At 36.1% G+C, this 24,878-nt stretch overlaps 2 protein-coding genes across 2 annotated transcripts in view; one reads left to right on the top strand and one right to left on the bottom strand.

Annotated features, from left to right (window-relative positions):
- The window catches only part of mpped1 (metallophosphoesterase domain containing 1), a 38,276-nt gene extending 31,495 nt beyond the window's left edge, over positions 1-6,781 (top strand). The window contains exons 5-7 of the mRNA XM_041255173.1: positions 2,846-2,961; positions 3,652-3,765; positions 4,152-6,781. Of these exons, the coding sequence (XP_041111107.1) occupies positions 2,846-2,961; positions 3,652-3,765; positions 4,152-4,270 (349 nt within the window). The 3' untranslated portion in view covers positions 4,271-6,781. The remainder of the gene's footprint in view (positions 1-2,845; positions 2,962-3,651; positions 3,766-4,151) is intronic.
- Positions 6,782-7,680: 899 nt separating this feature from the next.
- Positions 7,681-24,878, bottom strand: part of LOC121318465 (EF-hand calcium-binding domain-containing protein 6-like) — a 29,176-nt gene continuing 11,978 nt past the window's right edge. The window contains exons 12-31 of the mRNA XM_041255172.1: positions 24,628-24,798; positions 24,093-24,173; positions 22,770-22,930; positions 21,632-21,799; positions 21,356-21,527; positions 20,685-20,799; positions 19,773-19,906; positions 15,348-15,583; positions 14,727-14,826; positions 13,710-13,828; positions 13,075-13,302; positions 12,840-12,995; positions 11,934-12,126; positions 11,330-11,521; positions 10,882-11,109; positions 10,536-10,772; positions 10,127-10,307; positions 8,794-8,978; positions 8,471-8,620; positions 7,681-8,091 (exon numbers count right to left, since the gene is read on the bottom strand). Coding sequence (XP_041111106.1) covers positions 7,969-8,091; positions 8,471-8,620; positions 8,794-8,978; positions 10,127-10,307; positions 10,536-10,772; positions 10,882-11,109; positions 11,330-11,521; positions 11,934-12,126; positions 12,840-12,995; positions 13,075-13,302; positions 13,710-13,828; positions 14,727-14,826; positions 15,348-15,583; positions 19,773-19,906; positions 20,685-20,799; positions 21,356-21,527; positions 21,632-21,799; positions 22,770-22,930; positions 24,093-24,173; positions 24,628-24,798 — 3,330 coding nt within the window. The 3' untranslated portion in view covers positions 7,681-7,968. The remainder of the gene's footprint in view (positions 8,092-8,470; positions 8,621-8,793; positions 8,979-10,126; positions 10,308-10,535; positions 10,773-10,881; positions 11,110-11,329; positions 11,522-11,933; positions 12,127-12,839; positions 12,996-13,074; positions 13,303-13,709; positions 13,829-14,726; positions 14,827-15,347; positions 15,584-19,772; positions 19,907-20,684; positions 20,800-21,355; positions 21,528-21,631; positions 21,800-22,769; positions 22,931-24,092; positions 24,174-24,627; positions 24,799-24,878) is intronic.

Here is a 24,878-nt window from a genome sequence, read left to right as displayed (position 1 = left end):
ACTAACGCAAAGTGCAGGATCATTATGCTGTCCCACAATAGTGTGATGATGTTATGAGTAAAAAAAAAGACATGCAGCCCTGGATTGTAGCAGACATTGAAAATCTGATAATGATCTCTGTCTGTACTTGTAAAACACTAGAGAACATTTACTTTTTTAATTGAGGGTAGCTATGGGGTAAATCTTAAAGGGATAGCAGCGAGTGAACAAAAATCAAATGTGTGCAGAAAAGTGACAGCTGTTTTACTTCAGCTGCTCTGTTCTGTATCAGACAAGACATGGGGCCCCATTATCTCACAGAACCAGCGCACACACATACAGTACAGAGGGTTCTGAAATCGCACACTGGGCACAGATCAGCTTTCACTTGCTAGGGTGTAATATTAAAATAAGGAGAAATGCAATGGAGATTTTGTTTGACTGCTAAGAAGATGTATAACAAGTAATCAACTTCAGTGTCAAGGGAGTTATCATGTTCACCATATAGAATGTGAGAGACAGACAGACGGACAGGATCAGCATATACAGGTCCACATTTTGAATGAGGATCTGACTTGTTTGACTTAATTATCTTCTTTGTTCTTTAAAGAAAGATAGTAGGAATGAGATGCACCCTGCGGGAGTCTTCTGAAAGTTTTATAAGCAGGGGTTAGATCATGCCTGCTGATGGCAGAGCTTTTAAACTAATCTTGTGTGACAAAGCACAGTCTTTGCTAGATATCATTTGAAATTTTGCAGGGCTTTAGATAAAATAGTGTTTTGGTATCAACATCCTTTCCACTGTGCAAAATTGAATTAAGTGAGTTTATTTTAGGTAGCTGCCATTTCGCGATTATGCACATGTACGTTTTAAAATGCGACACTTTCTGTACATTGAAATGAAATCCATGGATGTGTCTCTGTGGGTGTGCCCTAAAACACCAACTGTGTAATTCAGAATCTTAAAATATTCAGCATGTACTTAGAGTGAAATATGTTGAAAAATAGTGCGCTAGCACTTTATTAACTTTGATTGAAAGTTCCTTTTAAAATTATTCCATTAAAATGTTAACAAAGAACATTAAATATGAATGTAGTATACATTTTGGCATACATAAACTAATGTATTATTCATTTATGGTAGATGTTGTCCATAATAGGATACCATAGTTAAGCCCTTCAGATGATGCCATTAATTACACATGGGTAGCAATAGAATGAGCATGTTGTGGGGTCATAGTTACTCTAAAGCCATATTATAAACTGATACTGATTAGGTAACAAAAAACAGATTTAAGTTTGATGAGGCATCATTTTCAAACAACTTTTGCTTTATCAACTGAGGCGATGTGAAATATTAATGAATGTAGAGTTGCTTTCACAAGAATGTTTGTAATCCCTAACTGAAAAGCGATCCAAGTCTTAATTATGTTTTCTTTTATTATAGAAACATCTGTTGGATGAAAAAGTCCTTATATAATATCTGCTGTAGTTACCTTCTGTTTTCTCAAAGTCTCCCTAGATACAGTCCAGTAGTTCAGGACAAACCCTGCAATGCTATTGATAGAATATATGATCAGTATTAAGTCTTATGTGTTAGGCCTAACGCTTACATGTACAACTCAGTGCTAAGAGTGCATGACATCGGCATGAAAGATGGCTCTGAAGTAGAATTGTAACTGATGTTCATTTCTACACTGCCAGTAAAGCTTGTTGTATGTATAATCAATTTTTTGGACAATATAAAACAATGCACCAAGCACCTTTTTTTCTGCAGTTAGTTATCAACTGACTGAACTGGGAGCTGTTTGTCTACAAGGTGACATTTGCGCCATACACGCCCTTTTAGAACTGAAACGGCAACTTCACCAGACAGACAAAAATGTAGCTAATCATTGGCATTGGTCTGATTTTTAAGCTGTACCAGACATTGATGTCTACATAACCTTGTAATGGCCCCATTTAAATATTTGATTGTAAAAATTAATTCATAATCTGTCTCATTGCCTGGGGCTTGTTCTGGGTTATAAATGTGACCTGCTTTTGTACCATTTTTGAAAGAACATGGTATATCCTGTTTCTAATTCAGTAGCGTTTGAAGTTTTTTTCTAAAATGAGTACGTACCTACCCATATGAAATTGAACAATACCTATAAAAAATGATAAGCTTTTAAAATGAGTAGTTTTTAATACCTGGGGTCTGCCATCAGGTGGCGGCACATGTCACTCCTATTAATTATAATTACTGTGATTCTGATGTGAATTAGAAAATCCGGATCAATAAATAACCTAGCAATAAACTAATACAAGTGATAAATGTGCATTTTGTTAGCTGGGAGTGTAATATCTTGCAAGATTGCAGATTCATTAGCCTGGGTCTTGAGGGAGATTGGAGACTGAATGTGGTTTTCAGTACTGTGATATTCTAATGTGTTGTCTGTGTAGAGTACCCCAAAAGCAGCCATTTGACAACTGCATACTTGATTAGTTTATAATTCATTAAGGAAATACATGCTTTTGAAAAGTAATTGCCATTTCGTCTTATAGCTTCATTTAGCTCATTCACACACTGAAGATATTATGTGTCCCAACTTGTGAGATTTTTATAGGTCCAACAATGCATTATTAAACAGCGTAAATATTTAATGGGATAAACAGAACAGAAGGGTGTAACCCTGACAGAATTGTAGTGCTGTGAGGCTAAATGCATGTAAATATTCCTTTTCACTCCTTCCCACTCCTTCATAAAAATATGTCCATATTCTCTGGGGTACCTGACTGCAAAGGAAGTTAAAGAATTGACATGACCATCCTTATTAAAAATTTGAAAAATGTAATGATCTTGTTTTTTTTAATCCTGAGACAGGCAGCCTTGGTATTACGGGTGGGGCTTTAATCTTCCCCGGGGACAAGCTCTTTTGGACAAGTGGAACCAAATCCCTGATGGCACAGATATTCTTGTAACACATGGACCACCACTGGGTAAGTACAATGTTGAACCAAACCTCCCACCTGGTTCACTATTATTTCAACCCCAGTGCTAGAAAAATAGAGGGTTTCTTATTAGATGCAGCAGTAATAAAGGCAGTTACACTGTCTAGTATGTTGCTTGCTGTTTGAGCAGAACATCGCTTTAGCAGCTGAGTGCTAAGTGCAAGAAATTACTTTCAGGTTTGTTTAGCCAAGTGTTCAGAATAAGCTCTTTTATAAAACTTGGACATATGGAGAAGCTTCAAAAGGCTGGTAATGCATGCAAAATAGAAACATGTTTTTAGCATACATGTTTAATTTAGTTCAAAAGTAAACAGCTGAGCATTTTCTTCCCATTATTTTCCCAATGTTTTGAATTCCATAAATTAGAGTACCATTTTTACCATGAAATTAGGTTGGAAATGTATTGGCATGTCTGGATGAGAATCTGTGTCAGCAAACTCGCTTCAAATTCACTGGAAATTTTTAATTCTCACAGAGTAGAAGTTTGGGAAAAACTTGGCACTATGAACAGTACGGACATTAGTGGACATTATTTAAATGACCTGTCATAGCAGTGCTTATATGTGTGTAAAGCGTAGGTCGTGTTTGAAACATCATTTTTTATTTCGTCTCACAAAGCAAACAAAAGCTGTCCTCATTAAGCTTTCCCATCAGTTTAACCTCTTTTTGCTATTGTAGGTTTCCTGGACTGGGTTCCCAAAAAAATGCAGAGGGTAGGCTGTATGGAGTTGTTGAATACTGTACAGAAACGGGTACAACCAAAACTTCATGTTTTTGGGCACATTCATGAAGGTAAGAGCAACCTTCTAAATTGACTAATGTAGTATAAATGTAGCCAAATGTCTATTTACATCTATACACTGGGTACAGTATATACTGATTTCAATTAGATAACTCAGATTGTATTGATAATACTTTTAACTGTGATCTATCATTTACTATAGATTTTTGTAAATTTCATGATGTGAAAATGCATTTCATTTTGCGGATCTCAGATTTTAATATCTTCAGTAACAGTGATTTTGGTGCATCACATCATCTGATAATTATTAATGGACTTTGACTTGCTGGTTAATGGCGTTTAAGTTGACGTTCTCTATAAATAGATAAATAAATTCGAAAACTCCAACTATTTAAAAATAAACTGGTGAAACTGAATGCAAAACCTTTTTTGGCAGGTTATGGGGCAATGACTGATGGTGCTACAACTTACGTGAATGCATCAGCGTGCACTGTGAACTTTCAACCCATGAACCCACCAATAGTGTTCGACATGCCCACCCCAAGAAGCACATGATAATAAAAGCACCTTTTTCTTTTTTTTTTATTTACTTTATTTAAAAGAGGAAACTATGTTCACCCTCCAATCTGGATTTATATTTTGTTGCTGGAATAATATCGTGATATAATAATGTTGTAAGTATGACATTGGCCATACATTTAGTACTACATGATAATGAAAGGTATATTAAGCTTCAAAAATGAGGATTTTGCCAGCACCTCAAAAAAAAAGTAACTGGGCTTTAAATTGTTGGTAATGTTACTGTGATGAGTTTAATAAATGTTTATGGAACATTTTATCACATGTATTTTGTGATCTAATCTATATGTAAGGTCCGAAGACAAATTACTTCTTACTTATGGTCGTCTTAAGAGGTGTTTTTGAAAACTGGAGCCGCTATGTCTAAACATGGGACCATGTTTTGACAAGCAATTAATTTGTATAACATTTCTTAAACTCTCTTTTCAACCATAAGGTTCAGTATCTTGAATATTAAGCTTTGCAGTAACTGTGTAAAACATCATATGGAAACCTGCAACTTTATTGGACAATAAAGTTACCTTTGAGACCCCACCCGTGGGGTATAAAAGTAAGGACCCTCCATTAACAAAGTGGAGAGCACTGATGTCAATCTTTAGTTAAAGGAGGGTTAATTGGAATAATGAACCCAAGAGAGAATGAGTTTGGGACTTCTTTTCAAAAGAAAATGCTTGATTGACAAAGTGGACCAAATAAAACTAAACTGGAACCGACAAAACGTTCTCTGCCTCTTGAGTTTCACCCCACTGCTCTGTCTTAAAGTTACAGTGGATTTGTGTTCCAACTGTTAGCTGGTGACCTTGGATACAATAACAATCTCACAGAAAGCAAAGATACAGAGGTGCATAGACAATCTCACCACTGTTCCCGCTCCACTGTTACAGGACCTAATCCTCAACCAACTTCTAAGGAACTGGTTTGATGAGTATAAACAGGTTCACATAACATTACAATAGACTGAGGTACTCCAAGATGTTAAACTGTTTTACTGTTTGATTTACCCTTTAATTATTTTTATTGTTTGACTACATTCTGTAACTTTGTGAACTGCATTACTGATTCACTACTCTATTTATCTAGCTATTCTGTATTCAATAAACTGCTTTACTTTACAAGGATTGTTATGTATTGTTATTAATACACCTTTACAATTATTGAGGTTGAAGTACCTGGTAATTAGAGATGACCATACTCCTTTAGTCAGACTTAGGGGATGATAGGCTTCAATAATTTCACACCTTGAATCTTCACGACAACAAGTTATTTACCTTTTCTGAACTCTAAGAAGTAAACTGATTACCTCACAATGAAAGCATTTTGAACAGCAGCTTTACATCAGGAGTTTGAGTATTTGTACATATATTTACATTGCATCTTATGTTTAAAAATATTCCAGTTTTATAGAGCTTGCAAGGGTTTGTTTTTCATTATTTGTTTTTATTTATTTATAATTTTAATTAGTAACATCTGCTGAGAATAAGCAGGCCCCCCCCCCCCCCCCCCCCCCCCCCCAAGACAGATATTGCAGAAAATGACAGCTGATTGCACGGTTGGATGATAATTAGAAGCAGGTATAACACAAATGGCATATATACATAATAAAGCAGTTTTAAAAAAAAAACAAAACTGAAGGCACTTTAAAGTCTTACTATTAGCAAATGGATTGTGGGACCACATATTGTCTTATAGGCACAATTTGGCTATTGTGCTACACAATACCTACTGGAAGTGATGCGCAGGACCCAGATTTAAACTGAAGCCATCTTGTGCTCTGTGCTTTATCACTGTTTTATCCCCTCACTGGCTGGTTCAATTCCACACCAGCCCTGTCATTCCTCAGTGGAGATGTTATCTTAGTGCATATTGAATCCGACAATACCCAAGACATGTTTTTATTTTTAGGTTGTTTTTTTTTTTTATGGTGGTTTTGTTTTATGGTTGTGTTTGGTGGTTAAAATGTAAACGTTAGACTTTTGCACCTAACAGTAGTAGTTTTGTCATGTTACTTTTAGTGCAATCCTATGAACAAAATGTTTCACAAGAAAATATGTTTGGTTTGCTGTTAACATTTTTGGGGAAAGTATTTTCCTAAGCATGTAATAAAATAATGGGGCAAGTGTAATTGGAAAAAAAAAAAAATAGCTCCACAACAATATCCTATTTATGAGGAAATCATTTTAAAATGTCACTTATTTAATTGTAGGAAGAGACTTAAGCACTTATGTTTTGATAGTTGTTAAACAAATATAAATATAATTGAGCATGATTGTAATAATCTTGTCAATGGTGTTTAATCTGTTATTATCTTATGCATCATAACAGTGACTTGTTGTTTGCATTGCTTTTGTTGTATTTGGATCCAGTTCGTTAGAAAACTTACTGTATGGTGCTGGTCTTTGATGTAATATTAAGCCATGTACACTGCTTTAAGCAACTGTACACAGGTATGAATTTTTCAAAATGTTCCCAGTTGTGTGTATTTTTTATGCTTTTAAAGTACATCACTATTTTCATGATTTTATTTATATCACTTCTGCAATTTGTTTTAATAAAAGTGTTTTCCCTTTTCCTATAACTGGAATATTTGGTAATTATTTTAAGATTATTTCACAATGTAGTGAGCAGTTGAGTTGCTGAAGGGAAAACTAGGTGTGGAGGTAATGCAGGCCTCAAGGTACAAGAGTATTCTACTACACAGTAATCTGTAATCCAATAAATATGCTAGAAAAGAATGGTACCTGTTAAAGTAGATACATGATCGTGTTTACAAAAGGCAGTATTTTCTGGCATGGTCTAATTTAGATACCAAAACATGTCATTTTTTAAATGTAAAAATACTCAGTGGTGCCAAAATCTGTGAATACACACGCAGGGGTCTCCAACGTAGGTCCTGGAGAGCTACTGTGTGTGCTGGTTTTCATTTCAACCTTAGTTCTCAGTTACTTAGTTGCACCAATTATTGGCTTAATTAGTCAAGATTAACAGATGTTCACTGATGATGTCAAGATACATGTAAAACCTGCAGGATAGGGGCTCTCCAGGACCAGTGTTGGAGAACAATATGTCACAGCACTGACTTTTATTGGCAGACCAATTGAAACATATGTATTGGGAACCACAGCCTAAAATGTATTAAATGTAATTCTGCACATAGCAAACGTAGGTAATGGTAAACATTTGTTTTACTTGTTTATTGTAATAATGTTAATGTAAGACATGGTTCCCCACTTTTTCTTGGTACTGACACCTGCATGTGTTGGTGGATGGCTTGTGCTATTGCATCACATTTTTGTAGATGATCTTAGAAATTTGAAGAAACAATAAGAAAAATGTGATGTATTGGAAATGTCATAAAAAAATGACAGTATTAAAATACACTCATTTATTTAGATAAAATAATTATTCAGCAGTAATGATTGTGGCAATTAAGTACAGCTTGTTTTTTAAATAATCATAAATACACAATGAAATGAAAATATTGGACAAAATTGCAGGAATGCAGCCCATTAACACAGCACAACAGCCTTTTATTCAACACTTCCTTCTGCTGTTTGTAAATAGCATTGCATTTTTTTCAAACATAACATTATGTTAATTTAATTAAAGAAAACATCACCGTATCATTGTGTCAAATTTATAAAAATAAAAATAAATCTCAAATTAAGCTGCAGTTCTTATCTCAAAAATGCTCTTAAGAAATCATTGTAGGATATTTTGCCATTCAATTTCTTGTCGTAGAATGCAGCAATATGGAAAAAGTCTTCTTCTGACAGGTTCACACTGTACTTTCTTAGTACCTGTAAAAAATATAAGGAGAAAAAAAGATGCAGGTTTGGTCATTTTATGAGACTGCAAGACTACTGTAAGCGTATCATTAAATAAATAAGCAATCCAGTTGAAACCATCTAGTTATTTTATTATGTTGCCAGAAAATAACCCCCCAGATCAGGAAATTACTCTTAAATCTAAAGCTAATTATATTTATTTGAAGATGTACAAATAAAACAAATGTCTCATAAGAAAGTACCAAGCGTTATAGCAACACCTCACAAGATGCCTACTCAACAGTCGTAATGAAAGGGTTGCATGTGGTAACTTTAAATAGAGACTAACTGGTTTTGCTGGCCGCAGGATAAAAACATGATATTCTGCACACAGTGAAAGATTTTGTCGTACCTGCCGGAAATCATGTACAGAGATGTAGCCACTCACTCCTTCGTCGAAGGCTTTGAAATGACGTCTCATTGGTTTCCAGCACTGTAGGACCTGCCCTTGGATTGTAAGCATGGCATCCAGAAACTGGCTACTTCGATTCCCAGGACTCACCTTAAATAATAATGACATGAATCTTCATCACTTACGAGCCAGCAGGAGCAGCGAGGATGTTAGAAAAGTCATACAATACTTGGCTAAAGAGCTGATGTTTATCCAGGAAGGCCCTCTCTTTTGTAATAGTTTTACTGTGTTTATTGAACAGTTTTAGTTGTTAATTTCCATACCGCTTTACGGGGCTGAGGAATCTTCATCCTCTGAAGCAGGCTGCCATCTTGTGGCTTCAGTGTGAGTACAAAATGATGGAGAAACTCAGGGTAGGAGAACTTGCCATTGTTTTTAATGTTGTACTTCAAAGTCAGCTGTTCAAACTCATCCGGAGTCATATTTGTCTCAAACTTTTCCATTACAGCTGTTAAAATAATAATAAAAAAAAGAAAATTAACACAATTGATCAACTTCAGCGCCAAGAGATAAATGGAAGAAAGGATGTCAGCCAGTGGCGGCTCGTCAGAGGCTAGGGAAGCTAAGCCTACGTGTAATACAAGGTCAACTGTATTGTTATTGGCCAATGTAGCCTCAAAATGGGTGGGATTCTGTGTCTTCAACCTGCAATACCCCTCTGTCTGTCAAGTTTGAATGTATTTATATTGGCTACACGATGCAAGTTTGCGGCTAGCCTCTACCACTCATAATTAGATTTAACCTTGACGTATCTGTTGCCAGGCAGATTAGGTCACGTGTGGCTACTTGCTTAAGTTTTGATTTACATATAGTACGTTGTAGATATTTCTTAATTCATATGCCATTTTCCTCGCTTTCAATTGAGGAAAAAATTAAAATAAAAAATAACAATTCAAAAAGTCATCCAAAGCCTAAACTGGACCTTCTTCAACAGGGAGGACCAAAGCAAAATTCCCTTTTTAATTGCTCATGTTATGAAAAAACGAAATGGTTGACTGCGGGTATTCGCTGTTTGGTTTTTCAAACCGGCTCTTCATCTTCTCAGTGGATTTCTGTGGGCTACAGTGTTTTAAAAAATCTTCCACGAACTGTAAAATATTTTTTCTAAAAAATGACATCACTCATATTTATTTAGCCTTCCCACTTATTAAAGTCAGTAGCCGCTACTGATGTCAGCATTTTGTTGAGTTTATTCCTATATTTCATACTCCAAAATTGCTAAAATTAGACAAATACAAAATCATCCTTTTTCCTGACATTTATTTGTTTCAGTTGTTTTGTTGTTCAAGAAAACAAGTCCTTAACAAAACATTCCTTAAAAAGTTTAGTGAATAAGGCCCTGGGTCTACAAAACTTGTATTATTGTAAAGTGATTGGGTCAGGGTAAGGGTTTCCAATTCTAATTAAGATACTTCTTTACCTGACCTCTCATAGATTAGCACAGGTTGCAACCAGCTTAGTAAAAACCTATTTACTTAAACCTATTATTAATTAACCAGGATGAGAAACCATTGATATACATCTCATTACCAGGAGGTCCCTGGATTGCTAACCTCACTTTTCATTCTATACTACACCTTGGTTAGAGAATCCTACCTAAGAAATCAGAGACACTGATTTCACCTCGTCCTTCAGGATCCCTCTCTCTACATTGCTTGTGGATCTTCTTCCAGGACTGGCACACTTGTCTCTTCACTTTCTGCTCAATGGACTCGCAGTTCAGCAATGGTGTTGTACGTCCCCCTGCTGTGAATGGACGATTTCCCTGCTCCACGGACTAGAACATAAGAAACGGACAGCTGACTTAGTATGCAGTCATATCATAATGCTACATATTACGTAGTGTTTTTTTTTAAAAACGTAGCATACTGCTGGTTGGAATTTGCTTTTTTTTTTCCTCACAGAATTTCGGCATGTTGTAAAAACTGGATTGCAACCCATGCTCTGTTGTCTCACACTATAAGACTTTTTAACAAAAATCCTGATGCTTTAAACTGGTTCTGACCTTTGGGCGACTGAGGACAGAGGGAGCTGTTTCCGGGCGCCTACAGAGAGAGGCGGACCTCTCCAGGAGTCCTGCTGAAGCAGGAGGAGATACTTTGATGGAACTTCCTGGGTGTCTTTCTGTTACTGGTGAGCTCTGAGGCTTTTTACATGGATCTCCACTGAACCTCTTCAGAAACTTACGGTATTCTAGATTTCCGTAATTATTGACTGCCATTCTATTCCAGAGGTTCTCAAACTGAAAATGAAAAAGGTGCGTACTATTAGTGAGATTTTCTTTTCTGTTTATTTTTAAACAGCCCAAACTCAGACCCTTGTTCTTCTGTACAAAATAACTTCTTACATACCTGCTCATCTGTTAAACACATAAAATACCGGTTTGAAATCTTCTTGAAGTCCTCTTTAGAAATGACGTCAATTTGCGCGTAGTCAAGATCTTTGATTTCCTTGGTGATTGTTTCAAGGCGTGAAGAGACCACCTCATGTATACGGGTCAGGATGTCCGTCATAGACAAGGCCTTGGCTGTTAAAGGTTTGCTGGCCTTCTGCACTTTTTCCAGGCACTCATTTGTACTCTGGAAAAAATGTAATATATAAGTGCCCTATGAACTGATGATTGCATATTATACTCAAACATGCCACACAGCAAGACACAGCAAGACACCACTATTCTACATCACTGGGGTATTTTTGTAGAATAATACGGTTTGTCAATACTTTTAACATTAAACAAACTGCTGGAAAACTTGTGGCTGGTACAGTAATAAAAGACCATTGGGTCAATACTGTTCTCACCTTGTGGTTTAGAAAACTATAACTTTCCATGAAATCAATCCAGTCCACTGTGTTGTCTTTGTTCATTTTTATTTTGCTCAGCAGGTAAGTGAACAGTGGGTCTGAGAACCTGAAACAGAAACTGTCCAGCACCCTTCGGAACTCCTCCTGCTTGAGCGCTCCGCACTTCTTCTTATCAAAGGCAGCAAAGGCCTGGGATAGAACAGGACAGTTACATTACAGTTGTAGATACAGTATATGGTAGTTTATAATGCAGTCTAACAACATATTGATAACATATTCACTGAGTTCCTGTACCTATAGATTTTCATCCAATTGATGAAACACAACTTTTTCCGTTAGGTCATAGGCCAGATAAGATGCTGTGGTCAACATTAAGCAAATTATTGTTTTTAACAGTGGTGCTGGCTTTATGTTTCATGCCCTGCTTTATTCATACACTTTCTTGTAGAGAAATGCATCATTAAGGGATCTTACTTTAGCTTAACATGTACTTTATTTAAACATACATGTATATCTCTATTAATGGTATTGTTTTTAGAATTTTTTTCCTTTCATATGATTCTCAGAAATTGTGATTGTGACTAAGGAGAAAGAAACCCACCTTTTGCAGATTGTCGAATGAAGCTGTGACTTTTTTCTTGATGTCTTCTAAAGCCTTGTGGTAAATGGGTATCTCACTTTCCACTTCAGCAACTGGCACTTGTGTGGACCCATACTTGGAAGTTCTGCCATCATCAATCACTCTCAGGAAGTCGAAATAAGCCAGTTTGCTATCATGTGTCTTGATGCCAAGCCTGAGGAATAAATTGAAAAAAAGGATCTGATTAAAAAATCTGCTTTAATAAAGAGATGATGAACCACTAGACTTCCAAACCATGGGTGCTCTGAAGTAAGAATTTGTTCATTATTAACCAAGTGAGGTTAAGGAAAGAACTAAATGTCTGTCTGCCTTTTCTTGACCTACGTGAAAAGAATTTTGAAGACCAGTTCGTATAGTAAAGTGAGAGTTGAAAACATGCACATGGAACTGAAGACTGCACTGTCCCTGTCTGCACAACATCTGATCTTGAAGTCTATGGTGCATGCAGAAAATACATCCCAATTTTCAGTTTCAATGTAAAAAAAATAATTGGTAGTAATTTCTAAGATTTGGGAATAACATATATTTTATTAAATTTACATAAAATTAATTTGAAGTAAAGATCAATCTATGATATTCTACACTTGTTTATAAAATTAAACAAAGGTTTAATCATTACTTAGTTTCAATTTAATATACATTTAATAGTCATAATTAATAATTTGGAATAATATGTAAATACACTTAAGTGGCCCTTGTAATTTCCTTTTTTCCCCCAGTTATTCTCCGTTATTGAATTTGATTTTAAAGGGTAAATCCAGTCCCTAAAGTATAGTATTTCCTCTACCTTCCTGCAGCTCACTGGATTTGTGGTCATGAATGCCAATAACCTAAAGATGAAAAATAAAATGAAACAGTTGACAGTACCTGTCAAGGAGATGCGTGAACTGGTCTTCACTCAAGTGATAGCTGTGTTCCTGCAGTACCCTGTAGAAATCTTGTACTGTTATATAGCCATCCTTGTTTTTGTCCAACTTGATAAAGGCTTTACTGAAATCTTGGAAGTTGTCTCTGAATTTATCTCTGCAGAAAAGAATGACATTAATAATGTGTCTTTAGCAAGGCCTACACTCTTAAATATGTATAACGAGTCTCCACTTACTTGAGCTCTTGTTCAATCTGTGCTGCTTGTAGTGCCCTGGTTTGGTTTATCTGCATAACTTCAATCTCCTTGTGCTTCTGCTGCTGTTTGGTATTGTGCTCCAACAAGGTTCTGTTGTTTTCCTCTGGAATCCGAAAGCTGGGGCCATTGTCTGCAGGGGCTAGCTCTACCCCTAACTTCTCGAGGAATTCAGAATGAGTGATGTAGCCTTTCCCTTTGGTATCATATCTTAATATAATACAACAAAATCAGTACATCCACAGATTATTGGTTTTTTTGACAGATACTACTAAGAATGAATAGTATTGACTGGATATTAGAAATATATTCACTGGGAACATTGTTCTGTCTGCTAAATTAATATAACCCCTGCCCAATAATTATCAACTTAAAAATCTAATGGGTAATAAATACCCTACACAGACACCTGTACCTGCTCCACTTTACACTTTAAATGATATTTTCTTGATTGCTGGTATTGATAACATTTTCTGGACACTTTGTATGGTTACCACATGTTTTAAATCAAAATGTTTAAAATAAATAAACATAGCTCTAGATAGCAAGAAACACCCTGATTACCCTGGTTAAGTGTAAAAAAAAAAAAACAATGTAAAAACAATAAATAAACTCACCTCGACCAGAGTTTGTCAAATTCCTTGGTTGTGATGGGCATGAGGAATTGATATAGAATATCCCTCAAATTCTTTTTATAGATGATGCCATGACCAGCCTCATCAAATTCACGACAAGCCTGCAGTGAGTTGGGCAAAGACAAGCACACAGCATAAAAATGGTATTTCAAACTATGGCAGTTGTGAAATTATTAATATTTTCTTTTATAATTATCCAAATAGGGAACTATAACTTGCATGATGATCATATTTGTTATTAGCATATGGACAGAAAGAAAAAAAAAAACACTGCAGGCCCATACAGTCGCAGACAAAGGTAATGTTACTTTTTTACACTTTTAATGTAAAGGTGCCAATACTTTTGTGATGAACAAATATTAGAAATTGCTTAAAGAGTAAATAGCAGGCTTTCTTTAAGATATGTCCTCTAAATCACTGCAGGAAGAGCAATTAAATAAAAAATAAAAGAAGATAACAAGTGCTCTGGTTTTTCTGTTTCACCATACCACATCATGGTATGGTATGGTACTTACTCTTGAAGTGCTTTCATTTATTTATAAAGATTACTTGTTAAACTACCATAAAACTACCATAAATTGTGTATGTTAGTCTACCATCTTTGTCATATTAATTAGTGGTTAATGTTTACTAAACGCTTGTATTTAACATGTTTTCTGCAATTATTTCTCCCATTACATCCAAGTTCAATCTAAAATGTCGATAGGAGGCTGGGAATGTATGATGAAAGTTTGGTGAAGATCAAGGCAGTTCTCATGTTCACACGGTACAGTGTGACAGACAGACGGACAGGATCAGCGTATAAGGGGCCCCATTTCTTGAACGAGGACCTTAAAAATGAATCAGTACCAGAATATATCTCACTGGGTTACGTTGTAAAGACAACAATCAGTGCATCATTTAAATACAACTTTATTAAAGGAATTTTTTTTTTTTATTATTATTTGCTAAATGTATCCACCTGCCATGCGCAGTACATCAATACTAAATAAATCATACCTTTGCCATATCATGCCATCTGGTCTCTACTTTGGTAATTAGGTAGTTGTGAGCGTGCTCACAGGCTAGCTCTTCACTTGGAGGCTGGATTAGCTTTGGCCTTTAAACAAAAATATGACATTAGAAGTATATTTTAAACAGCAAACACAATAGAAGAAAAAATAGATCTAGTATTCACTATGCAAGTGTAACAGGTAGTGGTTCCAAGCGAGCATCTTAGCTTCCTAAACTGGTGTTTTTTTCAGGCCCATAATCCATTACCTATTACCTTATGACATACATGGCTCAATAGTATCTGTCTCTGCGATGCAACACAAAAAAGATACATGATTTTCAGCATTACTGGTGCATGTATGTACCATACCATTCATTTGTCATGTATTGCTGGCATAGACTGGGAGAGAAATAATGATGTTTAGCAACCATACAATTTGAAATTGTCAAAAAAACATTTTTGTCAGCAATACGACAGTGTTTGACTCTTAGTGTTGGACCATCATGCATCACTTAAATGTGTTATTTATCTTTGATTATTCTTTTTTTCTTTATGCAACAGGATTTTTTATTTTAGTATTAGAATTACAATATTGTTTGAATAACCAGTAACATGAAGGCTACAACCTGTGTCTTGAATGAATCCATGGATGTGCCTCTGGCATGTCCTTGACCTGAAACATGTCAAAGAATTCGGGGTAGTTTAAAGTGGAGGAGGGTCCCAATCCCAGTATTCCCAACATGCGCAGAAACTCCTCCTGGTTAATGATTAACATGGAGCTATCAACGAGCTCCCGGAGGTCATGCATGGTGATGATTCCATCTCTGTTTCGATCAGCCTTGTAGAAAGCACAGTAGAGATCCTATGAAAGAATGAAAAAATGAAAAACACAATTTATTGAAAGCCCCTCTGTAGCCATAAAGAGTTGTATAGATATATTATTTCACTTAGTCATCCAGAAGTTGTTTTAGTTACTTAATTTTGCACATATTTTTCATACTGTGCAATTCAGCAACAGTAATTGGTTTGAAGTTTAAAGTTCACATTTCATGAAAGAGACTTCATGTAACCATAACTCAACCATATATGACCTATAAAGTAAGGCTGTAAGCAAATTAGCTATGTTTTATTGTTACTATATTGCAGGAATTGCACACTATTGACAATACTTGGTAAAAAACACTGTATTAAAAGGCAAATATATACAGTATTATCTGTAATCCTTGAACACAACTGAATGCTAGTTTTTATGTACTGTACAATGTTGTTATCAGACACTATTGAATGTTAGTTTGTTAGAATTATGTACAATAAGATTCAATTTAACAATGCAAAACCATTAGTCACACACGCTGCGGTACACTTGACAACTATCGCAGCGTGAGCCCAGACTAAGTGGAGCCAAGCTCTGTAGTGTACCTTTTGTGTACCTTTTACTATTTGAATAAAGCATGTTAAAACCAAACAAGATGAAGAGCTTTCCATTTAACACAAGCTTATAAAGCATAGTTTCAGAATCCAGCGTTTCCCGAGTCAGAGATGGAGAGGAGCAGTGAGGAGCGGCAGCAGCAGATCCAGCGTGTGAGCCGAGTGAGCAGCCAGCGATTCCCAAGTCCGAGATGGAAATGTGACAGGTCCCGAGACGGAAAGGCACCGGTGCGGTTCTCATCAGTAATACAACACACAATAAAATAATATAACTAAAAACACCACATCCATCAATAAATCACTACAAAAGGTACTAAATACAGTTTTCAGTAAAACAGAGTTCACAAACTCATTTAAAAATTCAAATATTCACACTGAATCAAAGTATCTAAATTATTTTATCATCTTGTAAAAACATTACCAACTTTTTGCCATTTTTTAACATCTCGATAACTGTGAAAACAAAGGACTCAATTTAATGGAATAACATATTTTTATGTTTGATTTCCATATTACACATATTAAACTTTATAAGTCCACATTACAAACCAAAACAAAACATACAGTATCTGTAATTGAAGCTTGCCGTACAAAAACCAACACATCACTGTATTTTTTTGTAAAAAATTGGATGGTAGTTCAATTGGATTACTCAATTAGATTGCAGGAAAAGCACTATCAAATATATATTGATGCACAAAAGAAACACAAAATCCAGGTCTAATGAATTTAATCAAATACTTTAAAAATAAATATCAAACAAAATCACAAAAAATGTGAACAAAAATACAGATCAACGCGAATCATGACAAGTTTTCAGTATGAAATGTGAAACACTGTTCAAATGAAAACCTTATAAACTTAGTATTGGGTATGACCTCTCTGAGCATTAACACAATCCTGGCAATGTTGACGCATACACCTGATCAACCTCTGGACAGACTGCTGTGGGATGTTCCACCACTCTTCCTATGCAGCGGCAGCCAGCTGGCGAAGGTTGGCTGCTAGCGGTTGTCTCCTGTGGATGGCACTGGTGATTTGGTCCCACAGATGTTCTATTGGACTCAGGTCAGGAGAAAAAGCCATGGCAAGATCTTGACATTGTTTTTTTGAAGTCGTGCAATTTCATCCTAGCACTGCGTGGTCTTGCATTGTCCTGCTGGAAAATCGATACTTCCAGATTGTCTTGCAGGAACTGAAAAACTGTTGCCACAAGGACTTCATCAATGTGTCGCTGAGCAGTAAGGTTGCCCTCAATCTGCACCAAAGGTGTTCTTTTGTTAAAGGAGATTCTTCACCACATCATCACATTTCCACCGCCCCACCGGTGGGCAAAATGCTATTCATCTGTGAATAAAACACTCCACCACTCCACCACTCTCTCTGCCGCCACCTCACATGCTCTCTAGTCCACAGAAGATGGCGATTTAGTCTCTCCACTGTCAACTTGTTAGTCCTGAATGACAAATCATTTTCATGCAGACGGAGAGTCTTTCTGCTGATGCACAGGTTATTTCTTCCTGAAATTTCTTGTGCTGTAGCCAATGCTGTCTGAAAATGATTACGCAGATGGATCAGTCGGGGTGGTGACCCTCTGCCTTCTAGGACATGGCCTGACCCTCACAGAGCCGGTTTCCTGGTTTCTCAAATACCAAACACTGAGCACCTGGAGTTTTTATGAAATCATGTGACTTAAGCTCAGTATTTTGTTATCCCAAGTAACAATACTACTCAAACAATCAACAAACCTATCTGCTCACTATTTAAAATGCAAATAACATTATGTATGTATTGATGTAAAAATGATTGCAATTGTTTATGTAAGTAAGGGGTTAGTATTGAGATATGTAACGTACACACACACACACACACACACACACACACACACACACACACACACACACAGTACCAGTCAAAAGTTTGGGTACACTTGCTGGAAACTAGGTTTTTTTCATAACTGACAATGTTTTATGTCGTATATGTTTCTGTAAATACTTGAAAAATGAAAACACATGTTACAATATACAAAACAAAACATAAGGAGTATCAAAGCAATGTTCAAGAAAATTGAAAATTGTCTCTAAATTTTGGATTCCTCAAAATAGCCTCACAAACAAGAGGCATTCGGTTAACAAGTTTCAGCAGGAAATCACCCGACATGTCTTCCCAGCTCTTCTGCAGCAATTCCCAGAAATGTAGGGCACTTGTCGGTAGCTTTGCTTTGACTCTTCTGTCCAGTTCGTCCCATACAAGTTCTATGGGACTGAGGTCTGGAGACTAGGCCAGGCCAGGTCGTTAGATTGAGTCCTTCACTTTCCTTCTTCGCCAAATAGTTCTTGCACAACTTTGAGGTGTGTTTTGGGTCATTATCTTGCTAAAGAATGAAGGACTGCCCAACTAGCCGTAATCCTGATGGAAGTATGCTATGATAGCCATGCTGGTTGAGCTTGCCATGGACTTGGTAAAGATCACCAACTTTGTCACCAGCAAAGCAACCCCAGACCATGACACTGCCTCCTCCATGCTTGACAGTGGGAACCACACATGCAGAACTCATGCGCTCACCCTCCCTGCGTCTTACAAATACTCAGCGGTTGGACCCAGATATTTCAAATTTTGACTCATCGGTCCATAAGACCAACTTCCACTCCTCAAACGTCCAGTTTGGCCCAGGCAAGTCTCTTCCTCTGATTCTGCACTCTTAACAATGGTCTCCTCTGAACAGTTGATGTTGAAACATCTGTACTTCTAGTAGCATTTAGCTGAGCTTGTATTTCAGGGGCAGTTAATCACCGGTTTCGCAGACTTGTGACTCGAATGAGCTTGTTCTCTGATTCTGAGGTCACCCTTGGCCTGCCTGACCTTGTTCAGTCCTCATGAGTGCTAGTTTCTTCAAATCGTTTGATGGTCTTGGTCACAGCAGTTACAGACTCTTGCAAAGTTCTTGCGATTTGTCTTAAAGAATGACCTTCATTTCTTAAGGTAATTACAGACTTTTTCTTTGCTTAACTGAGTACATTTTGCCATTTTCTGCTCCCTTACATTCAGGAATGACAAACTTAATTAGGTACATGCTAGTTAACTCAGAGAACATCTAACAAAGACACTTTTATACTTTTTTATGCCAGTGTTCTAACACCGTGTTATACACATTTCAGACTTTTAACTGACTTGGGCTTCAGACTGAAATCCCCTTGCTTTGGACGACCATTTCATTGAAATTGACAAGATTTACATTTTCATTTAAAAATTACATTTTTGAATGCAATTCACTTATGATTATCAGCTTATATAAGTACACGTATCATATAATGAAATATTAAGTGTTTATAGACAAGTTTATACAGTTAAAAGCATAGATAATCATGAAAAACCTGGTTTCAAGCAGGTGTACTCAAACTTTTGACTGGTACTATATATATATATATATATATATATATATATATATATGCATTTTAGCTGAAGTACTATGTCCAATACTTTTGTATTTATGTTGTACTTTGTGCATCTTTACTATTACTTTAAAAATGCATATATGTATTTATTTGTAAAAAAATCCCTTTGCCTATAATCCATTATATCCTAATACATGTCTCTTTGCTACTTCTGCTTGTATTCCTTACCATAAAGTCTTCATGCAGTTTATTCACAAATTGAATGAGGCACTGTTCAGCTGACATAAAGTGAGCCTTGGTTCCATTAACCCGATGATTGGAGGTGTGCTGTAGTGCTGCACCGGGGCTGCCGACTCTGTGATCTGAAACAAACCGAACGGTTTGACAGTACAGTACACAAAGTTATACACAAAGTATTCGCAAAAGATGCACAGGTTCCACGCAGTGGATTGCCTTTGAGACCTAAACTTCAAACTCACGTTTGAGAAAATTACTTCAAACTTTATTCAGAATTTCTGATGTCTATGGAGCACAATGGAATAATAATGGAATAGCACAATATAATTTAATCTGGGATCCAGTTTTCAAAAGATGATCATACTTCCAGTACAACAATCTATCTAGCAACTTTACCTCCAGGCTATAAATTAGATCAGTGTCTCTCAAACTGGGGGGTGCAGACTGTATCTTAGGGTGCATTAGAAGGTTCAGGATTTTTTTAATTACAGAGCACAGCTTAACCTATACTGTATATCAGGCAGAGATTTTATTTTGGCTTTATTGGCAGTATATACACATAGTACAACAGACAAGAGGAAGGGGTTAGAGTTCCAAAAAGTTTGAGAACCACTGAATTAGATCATACAGTGGGCTACAGACATGTACACACCACTATATACCAAAAATATTTATTGGTAAAAACCAGTGCTTATTTATTCCTCGTGCTATTGATTGATTCCATGTTCAACATAGAATTTTGTGGCTCCTTGCAGTACTTTTCAAAGGTGTTCGTCCAAATGTAACTGTTGTTAATGTCAATAAACTGTTGTTCATAGATAAAAGAAAACTCATTTTCTGTAAATGTCATAATAACCAATACTCCTGGATTAAATGTGTATCATAAACGTGACAAATTCTTACCTTCAAATTTCATCAAAAAATCTGAGTAAGATATTTCTCCTTGCTTAAATCCTAGTTTATCGGTGAGAATCTGGAATTGTTCATCATCTGTGATCAGTCCACAGTCATCCAGTACCTTTTGGTCAAAGTACATAGGGGTACATCAAGTGTATTTACTTATTTCAATGTCATGTCATGTGTCACAGAAACACACAGTTAAGGAGTAGCTTATTTTCAAACAAACCGGGTCGGGAGAGTATAGACCTATAGTAAAGAATGTGCACTAGATTATGGTAATAAAAGGATAGATCTTTGGTTTATTAACATATATATATATATATATATATATATATATATATATATATATATATATATATATATATAGCATTAGTAAGCATTTAACTAATTTATATGGTACATAAAACAATGGAATGCTTTTATGTAAAGTGATCTGTGATGCATACATAAAGGGCACAACAAAAATGTAAGTTTGCATTTATCAGTATTGTATTAAATTGAAAGGCTATTACAACTAAAACAGGCTACATATATTAAAAAAAAACTGAGCAATGGCATTAATAAAACTTCACAGAAAGAGGACTTAAAGAAACACTGTTAATACATCCTATGAAGATGTGTACTCCACCTATATAATTCCACATTACAAACAACCATAAATGTAAAATGGTCACCTTCTTAAAAAGTTTTTTGGTCATTTTTCCATTAGGTTGGTAGCAACATGGCAGGAACCTTTCCCTGATGGTTGCATCCCACAGGGCCATCTTCTCTTTCAGTTTCAATAAGAGCTCCTCCACTGTCATCTTCTTCGTATGGTGATTTGCTTCCCCGTCAATTTCTTTTAACCTAAGAAATATATAAATATATATCGGGGGGGGGGGGTTTTCCTGTCTGTACTGTGCTACCCAGGTATACTGGTAACAATAACAAAAATATCTTGTTTTTCATACCTGTCAGTAAGATCAGGTCGTCTCATTTCTTCTCTTTGGTGACTTCTCTCAAACACCTGTGTATTGACACCTGTCAGGTCTCCTGGTTGCACTACAATGCCTAAGTTGTCCAGAAACTGCCTATAAAACACTCCACCAGTTAGGGAGTCTTTACAGGACTGGCACAGTCTGTGAAAAAGCATAACATTTTGCAGAAAACCATTCCTTATCCTCAATTAGGAAGTTAATTACTTGATGCACCCTGGGTTATTCTAAGGTCGCAGAGCATAACAATGTACACAGTATCAACAGTACCAGTACCTCTTACACTCATGACCTCTGGAGTTAAACTGTATTTTGTTAAAACCCCAAAGGACTAATAGAGACACTGTGGAAATTATATCAAAACGTTGCACATTAAGATTTAATTCCTGCATCATGTACTATACAGAACAAGACTGGGGAACCTAGTAATTGTGAAGGCTCACTTATTAATAGTTGAGACATGCAACCATTGTGGTACACTTAAATGAGGTAAACTCACCAATAATGTATAAAAGGTACACTTAGGAGTAAACCACCCGGATTTGTTTCTACTAGTTTACTACGAAAAATGTGCACATTAAATCATATGATATGATAACTAAGGGTCATTCACATGACATACTGGCATGGATTTGAAATGAAATGAATCGCTTTCTTTCTTTATCTTTAACTTAAAAATGAAGTTTTTGTTATTTTATTATAGTATCACTAAACTGAAGTACAGGTATTCCTGCATCTCATCGAAAAAAATAAAATTAATAAAACAAATAGACAATCTGAACTCTGTTTGTACTGAATGCAGTGGTGTCTGTATTAAGACCAATGATCTCTGCACTAGTATCCACATTGTCCAGCCTCCGGCATTAATAATGTATTATAAAACAACATGGACTGGACAGAAGGGCCATTTATCTACAGCACACAGTGATATATTTCAGTCCCCAGGGTTGCTTTTGTGACATGTTTTACTATGTTTAAAAACAGTGCGATAGACACATGCAGTACACCCACACACAAAGCTTCACAGGCTGCTTTGTTCAATACAGTACTGACAAATACACATGAAAAAGTAGCAACACATAAAGGGGAATAAATAAAGAAAAAAAAAACTCACTTATTAAAATGGTCGTCAGAGACAGGAAAGGCATATGTGTGCAGGATTCTCCTGAGTGCCTCCTGGCTGACAGTTCCTCTTTCTGTAGGATCGTGACACTTTAGATCTTTCTGAATCTCTCTCAAGTGGTCAGTGATTTTATTGTACAAGATCCCTTCCACCTGAATTTAAACATTAAAAGTTCATAGAACATTATACAATGCTCTGGGGCCAATTGGAACACAATTAGTATGCTGCAAAACAGAATAAATCTGTCCTAAACCATGTGACTATACCCTCAACAATGCAGTTATACTGCTGACCCTCTAATTACAGCCATGCAATTATGCTACAGCCCTGGTTAAAACTTGCATCACAGTTGAATTTACTGTATGTGCTCTAGTTCAGTTCAACCACAGCAAATCTCAATTGTATTACTAAAGTTCCATACCCCTGCCTCTGACTGCACTGGACAAGCTGCACTGAGCTCACTTCTGTCCTTTAAAACCACACAGATAGAAGGAACCGTAAATGTTAATATACAAAGTGTATAAAATCAAGAACTATGTTTATTCCTCCAATAACAAGACACTGCTACCTGATTATTCTACATGTATAGAGTGGCTTCATTCACCAGCTTGGATTCACAAATACCAGTTGTAAGCAAATGATCCCAATACCCCCAACAAATGCAACTATCATGTTGATTGTAGAACCACAGTTAGCGTCTCACTAACTTTTTTTTTTTAATTTTTTTTTTAATTGCTGTTTTAAGCAAAAACAAGTTAATGAGCCAGGACTCAAACATCAAGTTCAGCTCATACAACACATTATACAAATGAATAGGTGGTTGCAAATAAACAGACTTGTAGTTAAACTTCCGTTTGGACTGAAACATGATTGTTTGCATGCAACTCAACTATAAAATATATGGAATATTTGGAGATCTGAACTTGAGTATTGAGCATTGACAGTGGGTTAATTTGCCTGATTTTACCTTAAGATTTCTAGGTCAATACCCCAAATAGTAACTTGGAGCTTGTATCTTAATTATTTTATAACAAATATAAAAAAGACTGTTGTTTGCAGAGGAAGTTGCATTGCTAGGTTTGCCAATTACACTTATAACACTAAAGTCTTGGATTTCAGTTACCCAGACAGTGGTTTACCTAACGCTGTTTTCTCAATTAGCCGTTATTATTAAATAAAAACATGGCAGGCGATCTGGGAAAGAATACTGTGTTTTTTTATTGAAACAGCTCTTCTTGAAGTGCCTTGAAGTTGTTCTGATCATATTTTGTTATATTTCAAGAAACAAGGCCATTGGTGTTAATGTGCACTTACAGTCTCCCATGTCAATATTGCAGGGGGCAGCTCTTTGATTTGTTTTGTTTCATTGTGTCTGTTCAGCCACTTGTGGCCCTCCTATTCAGAAAGACAAATAAATACATCACTGCCGTTCTTTTAACTAAATGCCTTGTGCCACATGGGTCTTATACTTTTACTACTTGGTCATTCCACTACCAAAAAGAGGAAGCATCCTTTCACCAATATCTAGCTACAGAAATAGCATATTTCAGTATGAGAAAAATCACTTCAAACCAAAGCAAATTTAGTAAATAATAATTTCAAAATAGTATGTAATTATTTTTAAATTGATTCAAAAAAGGAGATAATATTTCACTATATGTTTTAATTGTTTGTATCATTACTGTGATACCTATGGTAAAAAAAAAAACTTTTTAAAAAAATGCTAGAAATTGGTGATGGTGAGGCAACCATCTACACAGAAAGATGGGATGGATTCAGCTTTGTTAGAAACAAAGGAAAAGTAAGCAAAAGTAAGTAACCAACAATGAACAAGAGAAGAAAATCTCACCAGAGACTCTTTCGTTTCAAACAGCTCCAGGAAGCGATTATAGTTGATGACACCAGTGTCCTCAGGATCCAGCAAAGCCATAAGCTCCTCAAACTGTTCATTGGTCATTCGAAATGTTAAACTATCCAAAATCCGACGCAACTCCAATTGAGTGACATTCCCATTGCGGCCCTAAAAAAACAGATTGACGATGATCTCTTATTGTTGAATGTAGAGAGCAAAAGGCATACAGGTATGTGAGTTTAGATCAC

This window comes from Polyodon spathula, chromosome 7 (assembly GCF_017654505.1).
Source record: "Polyodon spathula isolate WHYD16114869_AA chromosome 7, ASM1765450v1, whole genome shotgun sequence".
In the NCBI taxonomy this organism is placed as follows: domain Eukaryota; kingdom Metazoa; phylum Chordata; class Actinopteri; order Acipenseriformes; family Polyodontidae; genus Polyodon; species Polyodon spathula.
Note: the sequence above shows the minus strand (reverse complement) of the source record. Positions and strands in the feature narration are given on the sequence as shown.